This window comes from Camelus dromedarius, chromosome X (assembly GCF_036321535.1).
Source record: "Camelus dromedarius isolate mCamDro1 chromosome X, mCamDro1.pat, whole genome shotgun sequence".
Lineage (NCBI taxonomy): Eukaryota > Metazoa > Chordata > Mammalia > Artiodactyla > Camelidae > Camelus > Camelus dromedarius.
Window position 1 is genome coordinate 78,343,027 of NC_087472.1, and position 21,880 is coordinate 78,364,906.

Genomic DNA, 21,880 nt, shown 5'->3' on the forward strand with positions numbered 1-21,880 from the left:
TTGCCTGGCACATAATCAACCAGTAAATGTATTGTATATAGTTCCTACGTTAATTTGAGGACTAAAGAGAGCCTATTTTAATCCTCATTCTTGAAAAAGAGAAGGACTGAGTGAATAAATGAATGAATGTAATTCACAGTGACTATTAAGATAGCTCAATAAGTTTTTTTTTTCTGTCACAAACTAAAATGCAAAACTAGAATCTGAGTAAAAACCCTACATGATACATGATGGTAAAAGTCATTAAAAACAACTTCCATCCGCCAGTGCTGCCCATTGTCACCTTGAACAGGATTGTGTTGTTCCAGGTCTCCGTGTCCTTTGAGGACGTGACCGTGGACTTCAGCAGGGAGGAGTGGCAGCACTTGGACCCTGCTCAGAGGCGCCTGTACCGGGATGTGACCCTGGAGAATTACAGCCACCTGTGCTCAGTGGGTAAGCAAGCTGCCCTGTGCACCTGGGACCGAGTGCTCTAGAGTGTGGGATGGCGTCGCCCTTGATTTGCCTGAGATTCTTCAGTCCTTTTGCACTTCTGTGATTATTACTCTATTCCCAGTGAAATGGGATTACTTCCCTGAAGAGCAAATGGCAGTGTCATTGAAAGGCCCCTGAAACCAAATTAGCTGGACCCAATCATGTATCGTGTCCTGTTAACAGGGTACCAAGTTCCCAAACCAGAGGTCATCTTCAAGTTGGAGCAAGGAGAGGGTCCATGGACGTTGGAGGAGGAAACCCCACATCAGAGCTGCTCAGGTGCGTGATGGGGGACATGGAAGTGGATGTCAGTTCTTCTAGGAGAGGCTGATAGCCTTTGAAAGGCTCTGAAGATAAGCTGGAGAGAGTTGACAGAAGCCCCTTCAATACCTAGATGCCATCTCCAAGTATGACTCTTGCCAATATCCATTGTCTTCTCTGCTTGGCTTTTTGACAAGAGAGCTGTCCCTAATCTCTGTACCCTGTGTCATGTAAATACCGCCCTATCTTATCTAGGAACTTTTTATTCTTCCTACTCCACTCCCACCCCCTTATCTTAGGTTCTTTCCTTGTTACATTTGAGTATTTCTAAATTTCTTCCCTTTTATTCCAATTCCCCATATCCACCCCTTATGCCGCTTCCCACAGGCAACTGATCCATTGTGTTTGATCCTTGAATTTGTGTGGTATTCTCCTAAAGCCTGAGTGTTGGTATATAAGTATGTATTTTTAGAATATATAAACTACATTGTGCTATGTGTCTTAATTCTGTTCCTTTTTTTGTTAACTCATCCCTAAGGTCCCTTTTGTAGTGGGGGAGAGGGTATAGCTCAGTGGTAGAGTGTGTGCTTAGTACACACAGGGTCCTAGGTTCAATCCCCGGTACCTCCAATAAAAATAAATAAATAAACCTAATTACCTACTCCTCCAAAAAAAACAAAAAAAAAAAAAAAAAAGCAACCTATTGCAGTGTGTTCATCTGACTTCCTTCACATGGCTGCACAGTATTCCACAGTGTGCCAGCACCACATCTTATTTAACCATTCACCTGATGATTTCCATGAACTTCCAGCTCAGACAAACAACTCTACGATAAATTTGCACATAAATGTTCCTTTATGGAGTGTGGGGATTTCTCAAGGTTGTATATAGAAGAGAGGGTCTGCCTGGTCACTGCCTAGTCTGATCCTAAACTTGACTGAGCACCACCATGTTATTCTTGGATTGGCCATGCTAATCTATACTCGTGCCAGCAAGAGTGCACGAGGCTTCTGGCTTTCCTAGAGTTTTTGCCAACAGTTAGTAATACCAAAGTTTCTCATTTTTTGGCCAACAGTGGGTATGAGGTGGTGTCATTTTGTATTTGGCATTTCTCCAATACCTAGTTTGAGCGTTTCGTTATTGACCTAGTGCAGTCTCTGAGTTTCCCTCCTGTAAGTGACCTTGCTCCGGTTCCCCTTGTTTTGATTGAGTTTCTTGTCTGTTTCAGCCTGATTTACATCCAGTATTAATATTTGCCCCCTTTTCCAGCCTTCTCTTCTTCATTATCCCCATAAATGAGGCCACCCTACAGACCCTGTCTACTGTTCACCTGTCTTTTCTTTATATACATGCAAGGATTCATCCATCCTGAAATTCTGATGACTCTGCTTTTGACATCTCCTCATGAGCTTTGACAGAAAAACATCTGTTTTTTTCTGTGGTACTTTAGTACTACATTTTGCTACCCAGAAAGTTCCCTTGAGATGTTTCTCTTGATCCTTAGTACATCAGAACTTGCAATCATCACCTCACATATCAGAAACCCTCCTCACCTTCCAAGTTTTATCACATTCTGTCAGTGTTTCATAAATCTTTCATTGTTTAATTAATCACGCTGCCGTTCCTACTGCTTTTCTGTTCTTACAAATATCATTTTTAGTTCTCAGTTCATCTTCTCAGTTCCCACTAATATCACCCAAAGCCAGCTCTATATTTTTATTTTTTTAATTTATTTTTATTGAAGTATAGTTGATTTATAAATGCCCTGTTAGTTTCAGGTATACGGCAAAGTGATTCAGTTTTATAAATATGGAGCTATACATATATATATATTTTATGCCTGGATTATAATTTTTCTATTACTGATTACATTTGCTGATTCAATTCTTTTTTAGTTCATTTTAAATGCTAATGGCAGATTTCATTACCTAAAGCATTCTGTGTATCTAGACATTAGCTTTATGAAACGATCTACAATCATTCCCCATGACTTAGTATGTGACAATTAAACTCTTCTTTCAAAGAAATAAACAGCATGGCCATGTATTTCCAACTCAAACATGTATTTGTATATTTTGTATAACCTCAGTTCAACTCCATTTTTAACAATTTTTTATGATTCTATGAGGTTTATTTATATTAATAATTTTGTGAGTTTTGACAAATGCATAGAATTATGTAACCACCACTACAGTCCAGATATAGAACAAAAATTAGCCCAGGTCCCTTTGTTGTTGCTCCTTTCCACCACTTCCAGCCCTGGAAAATACTGATCTCTTCTCTGTCTCTATAGTTTTGCCTTTTCCCGAATGCCATATAAATGGAATCATACAGTGTGAAGCTTTTTTGGGCCTGGCTTCTTTCACTTAGCGTAATACATTCAAAACTCATTCATACTGTTGTCTCTTCCATAGTTTGTTCCTTTTGTACTGCTGAGTAGTATTCCATGGTATTGATGTACCACAGTTTGTTTATCCATTCAGCAGCTGAAGGAAATTTGGATGATTATGAATAAAGGTGCTATAAACATCTGTTTACAGATTTTGTGTGATGATAAAATTTCGCTTCACTTGGGTAAATATCTAGGAGTTGGATTGCTGGGTTGTATGGTAAGTATATGTTTAACTTTATTCAAAACCACCAAACTATTTTCCAAAGTGCCTATACAATTTTACATTCTACCCAGCTATGTGTGAGAGTTCCAGGTGATCGACATCCCCACTAGCACTTGGAATTGTCCATTTAAAAAAATTTTAGCCATTCTAATAGTAGAATAGTTGTATCTTACTGTGGTTTTAATTAGCATTTCCATGACATCTGTCTATCTTCTTTGGTGGAGTGTTTGTGCAAATCTTTTGCCCAGTTTTCTACAGGGAACATTGTTTTCTTATTATTGAGTTTTGAAAATTCATTATATATTCACAAAATAAGTTACTTATCAGATACGTGTTTCGCAAATTTTTTCTTTTCATTTTCTTATCAGTGTCTTTCATGAGGCATTTAAAATTTTGACAGTGTCTGATTTATCTTTTTTCTTATTTCATGGATCGTGCTTTTGGTGTTATAGCTAAGAAATCTTTACCTAATCCAAAGTCACCAAAAAATTAGGTTTTACATTCAGTTCTGTGATGCATTTTGCATTAGTTTTTGTATGTGATTTAAGGTATGAATCAGAGTTTTTTCTTTTCTTTTTTTGCACATGGCTATCCAATCATTCCAGCATCATTTATTTAAAAAACTATCCTCCTCTCAGCTGAATTGCCTTTGCACCTTTTTTTAAAATCAGTTGCCATATGTGTGTGGGTCTCTTTCTGGACTCTTCATTCTGTTCCATTGACCTATTCATCTATCTTTACACCATTCCTACATTGTCTTGATTAGTGTAGCTGTGCAATAAACTTGAAATCATATAGTAGGAATCCTCCAACTTCATTCTTCTCTTTCAAATTGTGCTGGCTTTTCTAAGTATTTTGTATACCCATTTGAATTTTACAGTCAGTTTTTTTTTTTAATTTCTGTAAAGGTGAATTTTGATTGTGATTACATTGACTCTATAGATCAGTTTGGAGAGAATTACATCTTAACATTATTGACTCTTCCAATCCATTAACATGTCTCCATTTCTTTGGGTCTTCTTTAGTTTCTCTCAGTGATGTCCTCTACCTTTTAGTGTTCAGGTCTTGTGCATCTTTTTTCAGATTTATCCCGAAGTATACTGTATTTTATGATATTTTTACCAAGCTTTATTGCCATATAATTGACATATAACATTGTGTAGGTTTAAGGTGTACAGCATGTTGATTTGATACATCCATATGTTGAAAACTGATCACCATCATAGCCTTAGCCAACACTTCCATGCCACCACATAGTTACCTTTTTTGTGGTAAAAACATTTAAGATCTACTATTCAGGCAACATCCGAGTATATATGCAATATCATTATCTATAGTCACCATGCTGCACATTAGATCCCCAAAACTTGTTCATCTTATTACTGGAAGTTTGTGCCCTTTGACCAATATCTCTCCACTCTCCCCACCCGCCAGTCCTCAGTAACCACCACTCAACTGTCTGTTTCTTTGAGTTTGGCTTTTTTAGATTGCACATGCTACCATGCAGTATTTGTCTTTCTCTGACTTATTTCATGATGCCCTCAAGGTTCAGCCAAGTTGTAGCAAATGGCACAATGTCCTTCTTTCTCATGGATGAATAATGTTCTATTGTATATGTACACCACATCTTCTTTATCTGTTCAATGCTGACAGACACTTGGGTTGTTTCCATATCTTGACTATTGGGAATAATGCTGAAATGAACATGGGAGTGCAGATATCTTTATAAGATCTGAATTTCCATTCCTTTGGATATATACCCAGAAGTGGGATTGCTGGACCATATGGTAGTTCTATTTTTAATTTTTTGAGGAACCTCCATACTGTTTTCCATAATGGTTGCACCAGTTTACATTCCCACCAGCAGTGCACAAGAGTTCCCTTCTCTCCACACCCTTATCAGGATTTGTTGTCTCTTGGCTTTTTGATGATGGCCATTCGGACAGGTGTGAGGTGATATCTCATTGTGGTTTTGACTTGCACTTCCCTGATGATTACTGATATCAAGCACCTTTTCATGTACCTATTGGCCATTTGTGTATCTTTTTTGGAAAACTGTCTATTCCATTCCTCTGTCCATATTTTAATCAGTTTCTGTTTTGCTATTGTGTTGTATGAGTTCTTTATATATTTTTGGATATTAACCCCTTATTGGATATGTGATCTGCAAATATCATCTCCCATTCCATAGGTTGCCTTTTCTTTTTATTATTTCTTTTGCTGTGTATTTTCAACATTTTCTTGATGTCTGCCATATTGGATAGTGTTCCCTGAATCTGACTCTCTATTCTGTGCTCCAGCTATTCAGATGATACATTTTCACCTTGTGAGCAGATTTCCCTATTTCATGAAATGGCTCTCAGTTACTCCAAAATACATGGCCCTTTTTTCCCCCCTCATCCTCTATCCCACAGAACTCAGAGAAAAGCACAAGATTTTAGACTGTGGTAACTAAGGCTTTTAGCTCTCTGTTTTTTGAAAGTTCCCAGAATTAAGGGCCTGTTTCTTATTGTATAATTAAGAGCCTGTTTCTTATTGTATAACTTATTGTGGTTTCCTAATCAGGAGAGAGAAAACACATACCAATTTGAACAGGGAAAGTTTAACATAAAGAAATATTAGCTATACTGGGTGGGAGTCTTTGTTCCCACAGAAGAACGCAAAGGTATTTTGTTATGTATGTTCCTTGAGGAGGAACCCAGACCCTGCACCATGGCTGCACTGTTGTTTCTTTTCTCTTTTTTTTTCAACTGGACCACAAAATTTATTTTAAAGTTAAAATAATGAAGACGAGGGGTACATCGACAGATGACTGGATAAAGAAGTTGTGATATATTTATACAATGGAATACTACTCTGCCATAAAAAAGAATAAAATAATGCTATTTGCAGCAACATGGATGGACCTAGAGACCATCATTCTAAGTGAAGTAAGCCAGAAAGAGAAAGAAAAATACCATATCACTCATATGTGGAATCTAAAAACAAAAAGGACACTATGAACTCATCTACAAAACAGAAACAGACTTACAGACATAGTAAACCCGGGGAAAGAGGGTGGGAGGGGATAAATTTGGGAGTTTGAGATTTACAAATGTTAGCCACTATATATAAGAAAAGATTTTCTTAAAAGTTTCTGTTGTATAACACAGGGGGCTATATTCAATATCTTGTAATAACCTTTAATGGAAAAAAATATGAAAACGAATATATGTATGCATATGCATGACTGGGACATTGTGCTGTTCACCAGAGATTGACACATTGTAATTGACTGTACTGCAATTAACAAAAAAGAAATACACGGGAAGACAGAGGGGTACTAGTGCAGAGAGACAACTGGACCAAAAGAATAGAAGAGAGTCTGGTCATAGACACATTCACACATAGATAATCGATTTATGGCAGAGGTAGCACTATGAGTAGAAGGGAAAGGAGAGATTTTCCAATAAATGGTGCTGAGACAACTGGGTATACATAATGGAAAATATAAAATAGTCCTTCACTCATACCACATAAAACAATCAAACAGCTCCAGGTATATTAGATTAAATGTGAAAGGCAAAACCATACAGCTGTAGGATAATATAGGAGAATAACCTTACAACTTGTGACTGGAGAAAGATTTCATGAGACACAAAGAACACTAACTGGAATCTCTACATCTCTAACTCTACTCTCTATATTAAAATTAAGTTCTTCAGTTCATATAAAGAAAGTAGAGGAAAATGGAAAGAGGATCTAGAAGAAGACATTTGTAACAGATATAACTGTTAAATGGCTCTTGTCCAGAGTATATAAATAAGAATGACAGTCCAATAGAAAAATGAACAAAAGACATAAGCACCTCAAAAAAGAAATACAAATGGCCGGTAAACAAAGGAGAGATGTTTAACTTCATTAGCAATCAGAGAAATAAACATTAAAGCCACACGAATGGTTCTATACACTCTACTGGCAAAAAAAAAAAAAAAAAAAAAAATTAAAAATCTGATTCATCAAAAATTGGTTAAGATGTAGAAAAGTGGGAACTCTCATATATTAATGGTGGGAATATATATTGGTAAATCACTTTGGAGAAAAGTTTGGCATTTTCTTCTGAAGTTGAAATACACATTTTTTGTCAAAGTCACCACACTTTTCCTAGAGGAAAACACATCTGTATACAATCCCAAAGGCTCCATTCACATCCTTATCTATAGAAATGGTACCACCTCTGCTTGTACAGGACGCAGCCTCCGTGATTGTAGACAGATGTGTTTTCCTCTAGGACCCAGCAATTTTACTTCTTGGATACTTATTCTAGAAAACCTGCATACAGGTGTTCAAGGATGCACATACAAGAATGTTCACAGCAGTAGTTCATAACAGCCAAGAACTAGAAACAACCCAAATGTCAGTCCCCCTGCACTATTGTTTCTTGACTGCTCCTCCTTTGTTTCTGCATTTCCTCCCTTTCCTGATAAGCAACTATTTGAATCTGCCCTTTAAAACTCAGGGAAGGTCAAGGAAGCTGAATGAAGCCAATTTCCTGGAGTCAAGAACCGGGGTGGAGGGTGGGATGTGGGGGGTTAGGGTGTAGCTCAGTGGTAGAGCACATGCTTAGCATGCACAAGGTCCTGGGTTCAATCCCCAGTGCCTCCTCTAACAGTAAATAAATAAGTAAACCTAATTACCTCCATTACCTCCCCCCACCAAAAAATGAAGGAAAGAAAGGAAGGAAGGAAGGATGGACATGGGAAGGATTTGTACCCAGGAGGGCCCCACAAAGTCTTGCTCTGTTTCACCAAGAGAGCCTAAAAATAAGAGGATGAGGCAATATTATAAACAACTTTATGCAAACAAATTTACCACTTAGAATAAATATTTCTCTTTCAAATTATTTTCAAGTAAAATAATTCTCCATTTATGTCTAATCTGCAGTTAAATGCATCAGGGACATTTTCATTTTAATTACATATATTTTTTATTCCCTAAGGTATATTTTCTTTCCAAATCTGGGTCATTTTTGAAACAATTTTCTGTTCTCTATAGATATTTTGACCTCATATTTTATTTATGTAAATACGCTAAACAGTTGTTTACAAAAAAAAAAAGAATTATTAGCTATAGTGGGATTGAAGGAACAAGGGATTATCTAGTAAAAGTAAAGAGAACTCTAAAGAATAAAGGAATAGTAGGTTAGTGCGGGAGAGCACCTCTAGGGGTGTGAAGGCACACCCAAGGAAGCATCTCCCCTGCTTCCCAGGGATGAATCCAGACCTTGTAGGGAGGGCACATCCATGGCTCACAGCATGACAGAAGAGCTGTTGTCATGCCACACTGGTGGAACTTGCTGGAAATCTGCCCTCTGTGGTTCCAGAAAAAGCCGATCATAGAGAAGTGTCTCATCGGAAAGATTCCACTACACATCATCTGAGAGGGGTGCCCGGGTAAACTGCGGGGTGCTGGGTGCGGCTGGCTGCAATGCACTGCAGAAGCTGGGTGCTTGGGAAGCCCTATGAGCTGCGGAAGCTGGGTGCTACAGAAGTCACCTGCACTGCAAGATCAGCGTGCCTGAGGAGCTGTGTGGGCATCGGGAGCCAGATGTCGGTGAAGCCACCACACTGCAGGACCCTGGTGCTAGACAAGCCTTGCCAGAGGAGCCTGCTGAGTGAGCCCACGAGAACCAAGAAGCAAAACCCCTCCCTCTAGTGTTTCTCCATCACCCCGTGTTGGGAAGGTTCAATGTCACGCCAGATGGCAAAGGAAAAGAGACTCGGATCCATTTTTGTAGAGCAGGCAAGGAAGGGTGGATCTGGGGTTGAAAGACAATAAATCAATGAACTGGAACACGTATTCTTCAGTTTTCTGAGGCCAAACGTGGGAAATAGTAAACTTCATTTTAATGAATTTGGAGAGAGAGGCAGAGGAGGAGATTTTGCTCTCTTTCAGAAGGATTCTTCAAGTATCTGCTCAGGGGAATTTAAAGGACCATAGATTATATTTGAAAGGGAAAGACAACTGCATGAAATGTTCACCACTTCAGCCTTGGTGTGTTAATTCTTTCTGTTATAACACAAAACTGTGCCAAGCTGAGTAGCAATATGAGTGGTACCATGTCTGCTTTATACACTCATAGCAGATATAACCTCCCTAGGGGTGTACTGAAATTGGAACTGATATCAAGGACAATATGTTTTGAATATTCACAGAGGAGCAAAACAACAAGCTTAATACTTCCGTACAGCCCCTCTTACATAAGAATTCTGAGGTGAGTGGGTCCGTTCAACAAGTCAACTCTGATCCTGATGGGTCACTCATGGACCACATTTCCAAGTCATCGCTCCGCCATCTCCTAGGGCGTTGTTGTCAGCTGTCTGGTTGATGTTGGGTCACTGTTGAGTCCTCCGGGCTGGGGAAGGAGTAAATGGAGGAGATTGGTCCACTGTCTTAAGGCTTGGCCCTAGTGTGGCTCATATCACTTCTGCTCATACTCCACGGGTGAGAACAAAGTGAGACTTGTCAATGTGACGCCCAGCTGCGTTCTATTACTGTAAAAGAAGAGGCGGATAGACTTTGGTGGATGGCTTGCAGTTTCTGCCATAGATGTTTTGCCCTCTTCTACTTGGCACTTGTTGGAAGTATATATTTTTCCTGTAGATACAGAGGAATATAAATTTAATGTGGATGCTCATAATGGTTCAGAAGGAAAAGCAAGAGGAAGCAGAGAGATTAGTAAGGTTTTAGAGCTAATATGCAATAAGGACATATATTCTGAACTAGTTCTTCCATGCAGGCTTACCCTTAACAGGCATGTTTCTTCTGGTTGCTCTCCTCACCAGCCAGACTTCCTACATAGTGGATATGGATTCCCAGCATTCAAATCCCATCTCTTACTTATTTAGCCATTTGATCTTCAGCAAGTTACGTAACTTCTCTGTGCTTCCGTTTTCTCATCCATGAAACACGGTTGATGATGATAGCTACCTCTTAGAGTTTAGTGAGGATTAAAGGAGCTATTTTGTGTAAAGCACTTGGAACAGTGCCTGGTGCCTCATAAATGGTATATAATCGCTTTGCATCTGGTAAGCGTTCTAGAAGAATTGCGCATTACAACGTTATTGCTATTTTCATTATTGTCACATGGACTCTTCCAGTTCTCTGTGCTCATCCTGTCCAAACTACACGTACCCTCTATTCTCTGCTAAGTGTTCTTGATCCATTTTCGTTTTTTTCTCTTTCGTTTTAGATGAGGATATGGGGCAAAGCCAACAACAGAGAACTTCTGGAGAAGCTTCATTCCACTGTGAGAAATTTGGTCAGTCCATAGGAAGAGATTCACTGTGTTCCATTTTCGAAGAACTGTGGCAAGGTAATGACCAGCTAGAGAGATATCAAGAAAACCAAAAGAACCCTTTGAGTCACATGAAAGTATTGATTAAGGAGAGGGGCTATGAATGTAAAAACCTTGAAAAAATAATTCATGTGGGGACCAGGCTTGTTCCTTCAATTAAAAGGCTCCATAACTCTGACACATTTGGAAAGAGTTTGAAGCACACTTTAAACTTACATAATCATAATAAAAGCAATGGAACAAAGAACTTTGATAAGAGATTTGCAAATGGTAACAATTTTGCCCCTAACTCTTCCTCTGCAAGGAATGAGACTGCTAATTCACGTGAACTTCATCAGTGTGAAAAACATCTTGGCCACAAACAAGTTCTCACCCACCATCAGAAAATTCGTACTGGAGAGAAACTTTACATATGTCCTGAATACGTAAAGAGCTTCACCCAAAAGTCACATCTTTTTGATCATGAGAGCATTCGTGCTGGAGAAAAATCCCATGAATGCAACAAAAGTGAGAACGTCTTCACTCAGAAGCCACACGTTGAGGTACCTCAAAGTGTTTATACAAGAGAGAAACCTTTTATATGTACGCAATGTGGGAAGGCCTTTACTCTCAGGTCAAACCTCATTACACATCAGAAAATTCATACCGGGCAGAAACCCTATACGTGCAGTGAATGTGGAAAAGCCTTTTTCCACAGATCATATCTCTTTAGACATATGAGAATTCATACCGGAGAAAAACCTTATGAATGCAGTGAATGTGGAAGAGGTTTCTCCCAGAATTCAGACCTCAATATCCATCAGAAAACTCATACTGGAGAGAAACACTACGCATGCAGTGAATGCGGGAAAGCCTTCACAAGGAAATCAGCCCTGAGGATGCATCAGAGAATTCACACAGGAGAGAAACCCTATGTCTGCACTGAATGTGGGAAGGCCTTCATCCAGAAATCCCATTTCAATACACATCAGAGAATTCATACTGGAGAAAAACCTTACGAATGCAGTGACTGTGGCAAATCATTCATTAAGAAATCACAGCTCCACGTGCATCAAAGGATTCACACAGGAGAAAAACCTTATATATGTACAGAATGTGGAAAGGTCTTCACTCATAGGACAAATCTCACCACGCATCAGAAAACTCATACTGGAGAGAAACCCTATATGTGTGCTGAATGTGGGAAGGCGTTCAGTGATCAGTCAAATCTCATTAAACACCAGAAAACACATACGGGAGAGAAACCCTATAAATGCAATGGCTGTGGAAAAGCCTTCATATGGAAGTCACGCCTCAAAATACATCAGAAATCTCATATTGGAGAGAGACACTATGAATGCAACGAATGTGGGAAAGCCTTTATCCAGAAATCAACACTCAGTGTGCATCAGAGAATCCATACAGGAGAGAAACCCTACGCCTGCCCCGAGTGTGGGAAGGCCTTCATCCAGAAATCACACTTCATTGCACATCACAGAATTCATACTGGAGAGAAGCCGTATGAATGCAGTGACTGTGGGAAATGCTTCACTAAGAAATCACAGCTCCGTGTGCATCAGAAAATTCACACAGGAGAGAAACCCAATATATGTGCTGAATGTGGAAAGGCCTTCACGGATAGGTCAAATCTCATAACACACCAGAAGATCCATACTAGAGAGAAACCCTATAAATGCAGTGACTGTGGGAAAACTTTCACCTGGAAGTCACGCCTCACTATCCATCAGAAATCTCATACTGGAGAGAGACACTATGAATGCACTAAATGTGGGAAAGCGTTCATCCAGAAAGCAACGCTAAGTATGCATCAGATAATTCATACGGGAAAGAAACCCTATGCTTGTACAGAATGCCAGAAGGCCTTCAATGACAGATCCAATCTCATTAAACACCAGAAAACTCACAGTGGAGAAAAACTCTATAAAGCCAGCGACTGAAAATGCCTTCAGCTGGAAATCATAACTGGATAAGCATCGGCTGTCTCGTAGTGGGGAAGAGGCGTGCCTGACGCTGCAGTCATTGTGCAGGGGGGAAGTAGATGTGACACTCTACATGCAGCTTAAGGGAAGAAAAGGCAGACAAAGCCAAGTCTCCTTCAGCCAGTTGGAAATACAAGTACCTGCATCACCACTGTTGATATGCAACTGTACGCGTAGGGAGATGCTTCGATAAAGCATTTGAGTGATAGCCCTGTTTGGTTTCATGATTCACACAGGGACTCTCAGTCTCCTGCAAATGGTAGAAATGGAGACCCCCTAGGAGATGACTTGTTATCTCTTATGTTTTGCTTTTTGGATAAAGGACTTTATAAATTCAGCACTGATTGGTTCTTCATACCCTGGTATGTAAAAGTACTCAATATTGGCCACATTTTTTTGTTCAGATTTCTAGGGTGGGGAGAAGAGTGTTCATTGTCCAAACACCTCCAGGGCACTGAATTCAAGGCAAAAACCTATTTGGGAATGGAAACCTGTGAGTAGAAGCCCGGAGGTATTGTGATCATTGACATTTAAGACACAGAAAAGGTGGCAATTGTTCCCTCATTAATTCCATACTGTGGCAGCAGGTGACTCCCACTTGAAAGCAGGAGGCATACCTTCTAACCTATGCCTCCAGCCGTAGACTTCTGGTCCCCTTAGTAACTGACCCTAAGACAATGAAACTGAGCCAAGTGCTCTGGACTTCCAGTCTCCTCCACTGAAGCTTCTGCTTTCTTTGGGATTCGTCTTTGTAAAAGAATAGTGAAGAAATTGGGTTTCAATGCATCAAGTTTTGATTGTTTTTCTTCCAATTTAGTTAACTTGATATGTTCATTTTCTACATGCACATTAAGAGTAATTTTGTATAGATTTCTATGGGATAAAGCCATGTTGGATAATAGTTGGTGAGCCTAAGATATAACTGTACTTTATTGTAGTTGAATAACTGGGTGACTTCTCTAGAAAGAGCATTGCTTTTTTTTTTAAGCACAGGTATATAGACCCTTTCTCATTTTCCCTTAAATATTTTTTTACAATATTCATAAGAAAAGGGGCTTTCTAGCATGTAATTTTATTTTGTTTTTAAACCCTTCTTATCAAAGTATAATGCATACAGAAAATGTATACATCATAAGCATACAGCTCATTGAATTCTCTCAAAATGAACATACTCAGATCAAGAAACAGAACATGACCAGCACCCCAGAAAAACTCCCTGTGCTCCCTGTCCAGGCCTTACTGTCCACCTCCCCCAGAGGTAAACACTACTCTGACTTAAATAGTTTTGTCTGCTTGGTATTTTATATAAATTGAGTCGAACAATTATATTTCATATTTTAGTAATATACTCTTTAATGTCTATCTTCTTTCATTCACATTATAAATGTGAGATTCATCCATGTTATTGAATGTAGTTATAGCTAATTTATTGTTATTGTCACGTTATATTCCATTCTGTGAATATTCTATGATACGTTTATCCATTCTGTTGTCGATGGACGTTTGTGTTGTTTGTAGCTTGGAGCTATTAGGAATAGTGCTGCTATAAATACTTTAGTACCTATCTATTGGTGAACATATTTATGAACTTCTGTTAGGTATATATCTAGGATTTGGACTGCCAGGTCATATGGTATCCATATGCTCAGCTTTAGTTTATAAAACCAGTTTTCCCAAGTAGCTGCACCAGTGTACACTCCCACCCGCACAGTATACGAGTCTAGTTGATCCACATCTTTGCCAATACTTGGTATTTTCCATCTTTTTTACTGTAGCCATTGTGGTGGGTGTACAGTGATATCTCAATGTAGTGGGGTTTTTTTTATTGAAGTACCGTCAGTTACAATGTGTCAATTTCTGGTGTGCAGCACAATGTCCCAGTCATGCATATTCATACATATATTCATTTTCATATTTTTTTCATTAAAGATTATTCTCAGTGTGGTTTTAATTTTATTTCCTTGTCCTCCAATTCCACCATTGATCTTCCCAAGACAGTTGACTGATATCTCAGATCTGAACCCCAGGCATGGCCCTCACATGACTGCACCATTTTACATCCCACCAACAACAGTAAGCAATTCATGACTCTAAATCTTCCCACACAAAAAAAAAGCCCAAAGCTTCATGGTTTAACCGGTTAATTGCATTGAACATTTGAGGAAAAATAATATCAACACTCCACAAAATCTTTCAGAAAGCAGAGGAGAAAGGAATACTCTTCAACTCTATGAAGCCAGTATAACCCTGATACTTAAGCCATACAAACACATCACAAGAAAAGAAAACTACAGACCAACATTCCTCATGCATATAGATGTAAAAATCTTCGACAAAATATTGGCAAATTACATGTAGCAACAAATAAAATGATTATACATCATGACCAAGTGAGGTTTATTCCAGTAATGCAAGACGGCTTCAACATTCAAAAATCAGTCAATGCAATCTACCATGTTATATATACAGAGTAAAGAAGAAAAATCACATGATCTACAGATTCAATACAATTTTATTAAATTTCCAGCAGGCTCTCTGCCTCAGAAGTTGATACGCTAATCCTGAAATTTATATGAAATAGAAAAGACCAGGAATAGCAAAAAGGAATTTGCCAAAAAGCAAAGTGGGAGGACAGTCACCTCCCAATTTCAAAATTATTATAAAACTACAGCAATTAAGAGAGTGTGGTACTGGCATGGGGATAGAGACATAGATCAATGAAATAGAACAGAGAGTCCAATCGCTTCTCGGCCTTTTGGCTAAGATCAAGTGTAGAACGGACAGTCCAGGAATAAACCCTGATGCTTATGGTAAACATATATTTTTTTTACAAAAGTGTGAAAGCAATTCATTGGGGAAAGAAAAGTCTTTTCAAAATTTGGTATAGGAATAATTGCATAGCCACATGCAAAAAGATGAATGTAAGTCTTACTTCCCACTATAGTAAAAATTAACTCAAAATGGATCAGAGACATAAATATAAAAGCTAAAACTATAAAAGTTGTAGCAGAATACATAGGAGGAAAATCTCGGTGACCTCGCATTAGGCAAGGAATTCTTATATAGAACACCAAGAGCGTGATCCATAAAGAAAAAATGATAAATTAGACTTCGTCAAACCTAAAAAGGTTTAAGCTTCAAAAGATACCATTAAGAAAATGAAAAAACAAAGCACAGACTGAGAGAAAACATTTGTAAATCATGTATCTGATAAAGGACTTGTATCCAGAATATACAAAAAAACTCTTTACAACTCAATAGAAAGAAGACAAGCAACCCAGTTTAAAACTGGACAAAAAGATTTGAAGAGCTATTTCACCAAGAATATATATACAAATAAGCACATGAAGAGATGCCCAAAGTATTAGTCATTAGAGAAATTCTAATTAAAACCACAAAGAAGTATCACTTTACATGCACTCAAGTGGCTATTAATAAAAAAGATAATTACAATGAATGTTGGCAAGGGTATGGAGAATCAGGAACCTTCCTACATTTCTGGTATGACTGCATTAAAATGATAGAGCCACTCTGGAAAAATTGGGCAGTTTCTTAAGAAGTTGATCATAAATTTATCTAGGACCCAGCAGTGCCACCTCTATTATCTACCCAAAACATAAGTAATACATGTTCGCACAAACACTTGCCCTTGAAAATTCGTAACAGCATTATTCATACAAGACAAGAAGCAGAGACAATCCAAATGTCCATCAATGGGTAAGTAGAGATAAGCAAAATATGGTATATTCAGCAATAAAAAAGAACAAATACTAATAGATACTACAACATGGGTGAACTTCAGAAATATTATGCTAAGTGAAAGAAGCGAGACACAAAAAGATCTAATACTGTGTTTGCATGTTGTATTTATATGAAATGTCCACAAAAGTAAAATGTATAGAGATCTATGAATTAGTGGTCGTCTGGGGGTAAGAATGGGAATCGTCATTAACTTAATCAGTACAAGGGATCTTCTTGGGGTGATAAAAATGTTCTAGAACTTGGTTGTGGTGATGGTCGCACTACTAGGTAAATTTAATAAAGGTCATTGAGGTGATCATTAATTCCATTCCTGTTTAAACATCTTCGTTCCCTGCCATAACATTTGTTGCCACCTAAATCTAGAATGAAGTGGTGTCTTGGAGTCTATTGTACATTTAAGAATAAAGTTTTTTTTAAAGTTTACTGAACTGTACAATTTAAATATGGAACCTAAATTATGCTTCAGTGAAGTTGCTTCTTTTTCAGAGTTGTTTTGGCTATTGTAGGTCCTTTACATTTCCAGATAAATTGTAAAATAAGTTTGTCCATTTCGGCAATAACCAAAAAGCAGCTGTGATTTTTATTGGGATTGGTTTAAATCTATAGATCAATTTGAGGAGAATTGAAATCTTAACAATATTGAGTTTTCTGACTCATACATAAGGTATATCTCTCCATTTGTTTAATTTCTCTGAACAGTATTTTGTAGTTTTCCATGCACAGGTCTTTCCCATCTTCTGAAAAATTATTCCCTAAGTGTTTCATATTTTTGCTGCTATTTTACTTCTTGTTGTCTTATTTCCACTTTATTGTGTGGTATTCATTTTTAATTTCAATTTCTTATTGTTAATTACTGATATATAGAAAAGCAATTGATCTTTGTATGTTTATCTTGTGCAGCAGTTAGAAGGAAGAGTCCACACAGGACCACTGTCACCACTAACAGCAATTGCAAGTTCAGGGGGTTCCCCAAACCACCCTCACTTTCAAGAATTTGATAGAAGGACTCACAGAACTCACTGAAAGCTATTATACTCATGGTTACAGTTTATTACAGGGAAAAGGTACAAATTAAAATGAAAATCAACTAAGGGAAAAGATGAGAGGGGCAGGATCCAGGTGGATATCAGCTGCAGGGCTTCCAGTTGCCCTCTTTTCATGGAATCAAGACAGCATGACTCTCCTGGCATTGACGTGTGACAATAGCATGGACTGTTGCCAACAACAGGTTCGGCCACTGTGCTGGCCCAGATTGCCAGCAGCAACGCCAGTTTAGCGAATGCTTCCCCTTCAGCCCCCTCCCATTTATACAGGGTATCATTCCATATATCTAGAACTAGGGGACCATCTCAGCCACTAGGTAATACAGCTGTATTCACTGTCAACCCCAGTTTTGCCAGATGGGGTGAAGGCACAATCTATCACGTTAGGCCTTTAGGAAGTCTACCACCTATGTGGGGAAGTCTAGCTTCCCCCCACTCAGCCTCTGTTCGTAACAGAGCCGGGAGGCTCCTTGCTACTGCCGGGCAAGGCTAGGAGTTCCACCACCAAGTAGGGCTCCACTGATGTTTCCCTGGCCGGAAAGGGAAGCAGTGCCTCCTTGCTGCTTTCCACGTGGCCTCCAATGACACCACCCTGGGAGGAAGGAGAGGCGTGCCTCAATACTGACATGTGAGAGAGGAAGTCTAGGCTCCCTGCATGGTCTCTGCTGACACCATGCAGGGGACGGCTTATTACTGCCCACTGAGGACGAACTTCCTGGCTCCATCATTTTTTCTGACATCACTTCAGCAGGGGTTTGGCGTGACTTTTACAGTCTGTTGAGGGTGAAAATATAAACTCAGTTGGCGTTTGTTGACATGGGTGGGACTGGGGTCACATTTTTTTCTATACTGTTTGAATGCAGTAAAGCAACTATTTTCTGGAAGTTTACCGCATTGTTAGGCTGCCCGTTTCCTGGTTCTTTTACTAGCGAAAATAGGCTTTTGTGGGGTCTTTTTTCTTGTTCCCAAGCCCAATGGCATTTCTAGGGTTCCAGCTTCTCCAGCAGAGTCTCAGATGTATGAGGCAAAAAGAAAACCCATGGAACAAATGTGCTCTTTTCTCTTGGGTCCTGAGGTCCCTATCCAGTCTGCCTTCTTCACTCTACCTTCCAAAGTCATCTTATGTTTGTTTTATAAATATCATTTCCAGAGTTTTTCATTGTACTTAGCAGGAGGAATAGGGAAAAGTACCTGCTCCATTTTTCCAGAAGTGGAAGTCTTATAATTGGGTCTTTTAAAACATTTCCCATGTCTCTACTCACTTTCTGAGCACGTGGAATACATTTACAATAACTTTTAAAATGTCCTTGTCTGCTAATACTAACCTCTGTGTCAGTTCTGGGTAGGTTGATTGCTTGATTATTCTCATTATGTTTCCTGTTTTCCTAACTCTTTTCATGCCTGGTAATATTTGATTGAATGCCAGACATTGTGAATTTTACTTTGCTGGATACTGGATCTCTATGCATTTCTATAAATCATGTAGAGTTTTGTTCTGGGACACAGCTAAGTTACTTGGAAACAGTTTGATCCTTGGAGAGTTTGCGAATGTAATTTTTAGGTGTATCTGGAGCAGAGCTCAGCCTGGGGCTAATTATTCCCCTCTATTGAGGCAATAGCTTCCTGAATTCTCTGCCTAATGCCCTATTTTTCCAGTCTGGCTGTTGAGAACAGGCACTATTCACAGCCCTGTGTGAGCATCAGACCACCGTTTCCTCTTATCTTATCAGATGGTTCTCTCCCTAGCCTCAGTTTCCTCACACACGTGTGATGGGTGGTACTCTATTGAATACCCAAGGAGGACCCTAGGCAGATCACCCGGGGCTTTGCTCTGTGCAGTCTTCTCCACTCTAGTGGTGCGTATACAAATTCTAGCTGCCTTGCTCTCCCTAGACTCCCAGTTCCTTCTCAACTTAGGGAATTCACCAGTCTCTTCCTCAGTTTCCCCTTTCTGTGTAGTGCCCTAGAAACCCTCTCAAGAAAGTATGTTTTTTTTTTCCCTCAATGTATTTTGTCCATTTTTGTGCTGTTTATTCATTCCAGGCATGAGGGTAAATCCAGTCCCTAGGACTCCATCTTGGCTGGAAGAAGTCACAGGTGGGTATTTATAAATGGAGATTTGTCAACAGAAGTCATCAATAAGAGATATGTTTGGGTTGGTGCCATTTTTATGAATGAGGAATAGTGTAGTCTGAGTCTGAGACAAGCATGCCAATGAACCTGTATCGATAAATGGGGAACTTGTATCTATTAAGTGCTCATCAGTGTGGGATATATTGAGAAGAATTTAAGACAGGGGAGATATGTCAATGGAGGCTGTCAATGAGAGAGAATTCTCCAGTAGGTGAAAACCGATGTTCAACTGGGATTTTCAATGTAAAAAAAATTCCAGTGGGCAGGTATTTGCAAATGAGGAGATTTGTCACCAGTGATCATCAGTGGAGGAATACCTGGTTAGGTGGGGAGAGGTACTTATAAATATAGATACTGGTAAATGTGGTGCTATCAATCGAGGATACATTGATGAGTGTATATAAATGAGGAGATATACAATAGGTATTGTCAGTGGGGTGTATATCAACAGGGGTATTTACAATGGGTATATTTGGAAAATGAGCTGGACAATACGACATATGCCAATAGGCAAGTGTTTAGAAAGCAAGGCAATTTGTCATCAAAGGTCATGGATAGGTCATACCATCAGGTGGATGTTTAACAATATAGAGATTTTTCAATAGGCAAACAACAATGGAATATGCATTAGGGAGGTTATTTATAAAAAGATTTTTCAACAGGGATTAAAAATAAGAAAGATTTCAATGGCTGTTTATGCATAAGATTTTTCAGTGGCAGACAGGTACTCGTGACATGTCAATTGTTTTTATTTCTCAGTGAGATTTGCCAAGAGGGGTAATAAATGGAGATCTTTTAATGGTTGTTTTTAAATCGGGTGATTTTTTTCCCAACAGGCTAATGACTGAAAGATTTTCTGAGAAGATATTTATGAAAGGGGAAATTTGCCAATGGGGATCATCAATGGAGATATGCCAGTGGAATATTTGTGAATAGAAAGATAGGGCAAAAGTGGTTGCAGTAGGCAGAATTCTAAGAATGACCTCCAATGTCCATCTCAGCCTTGTATAAACTCCTCCCCTTGATTGTGGGTGGAACTTGTGAATGTGATGTAATTCCATGATTATATTACATTACATAGCAAAAGGGATCTTACCAATGTAATTAAGGTTACTTATCAGTCTATCTCAAAATAGGGAGATTATCCAGGTGAGCCTAATCTAATTAAGGACATTAGCCCTTTAGAAATGTTGCATTTTCTCCTGCTGGTGGCAGAAAAGGGTGCCAGAGAAATTGGAAGCATGAGAAGCATTTGGCATGCCCTCATTGACTCTGAAGACATAAAGGCCCACGTGGCGAGGCAGGCAGCTGGCCTCTAGAAGCAGAGAGCAACCACCACTGGCTGACAGCCAGCAAAGAAACGGAAACCTCAGTGCTACAACTGCAAGGAACTGAATTGTGCCAATCACATGAATAAGGTTGAAATGGATTCTTCCTAAGTGCCTCCAGAGAAGAGTCCAGTGTGGCCAACACTTTGACTTTGGTTTTGTGAGACCATTAAGCAGAGAACCCAGCCAAGCTCACTTGGATTTCTGACCTAAAGAACTGTGAGTTACTAAATGGGTGTTGTTTTAGGTTGCTAAGTTTGTGGTAATTTGTTACACAGCAATAGAGAACTAATACAGTATTTTTCCTATTCGGTATTTGTGAAAGAGGGGACATGCCACACGGAAGAGAAGGTACTTTTCAAGGGAATTATTTACAGAAGGCTTGGCGATTTGTCATCTGTTCTTGGCAATAGCAGAGATTTATAAACACGGGGATTTGTCCACAGTGAGGACTACATAATGGGGAACTGTGATGGATTGAACTGTGTCCTTCAAAAAGATACCTAACCCCCAGCACCTCAGAATGTAACCTTACTTGGAAATAGGAGCAGGAATATTATCACCTGGGGAGTGGCTGTCTTCAGAAGTCTTTGAAAATGTTGGTATTTGTCAGTGGGGGGATTTGTACGCTAGAAATTAGTGTATGAGCCTCATCATAAGAAGAACATTACAAATGAGCATTTTAAATATTTGTAATGTCTTTGGGAGAGAGTGTCAAAATTATGAGTTGAATTAAAGGTGCCAGGGGGCATGAAATTATCACTACTAATATTATACATTGTTTCCAATATTGTAAATTATAATTCCTAATAAAACATTATTGACAATAAAGGAGTATTACTAAGATTTATCACTACTGTTATAAGTTAAATTATATTTACCATTACTATTACTAGTAATTATTAGTACTAATTAGTTATTAGTAATAGTAATAACTAATACAGAGAGC

General features: G+C 38.9%; 1 protein-coding gene across 3 annotated transcripts in view; it reads left to right on the forward strand.

Moving 5' to 3' along the window:
* ZNF41 (zinc finger protein 41) overlaps positions 1 to 14,821 on the forward strand; it is a 39,978-nt gene extending 25,157 nt beyond the window's left edge. For 2 of the 3 annotated variants that reach the window (XM_031445328.2, XM_010995206.3), the window contains exons 3-5: positions 309 to 435; positions 658 to 753; positions 10,582 to 14,821. In XM_031445328.2, coding sequence (XP_031301188.1) covers positions 309 to 435; positions 658 to 753; positions 10,582 to 12,623 — 2,265 coding nt within the window. In that variant the 3' untranslated portion in view covers positions 12,624 to 14,821. Of the gene's footprint in view, positions 1 to 292; positions 436 to 657; positions 754 to 10,581 lie in introns of all 3 variants that reach the window. The other variant, XM_031445329.2, reaches the window with a different exon arrangement.
* Positions 14,822 to 21,880: the final 7,059 nt, after the last annotated feature.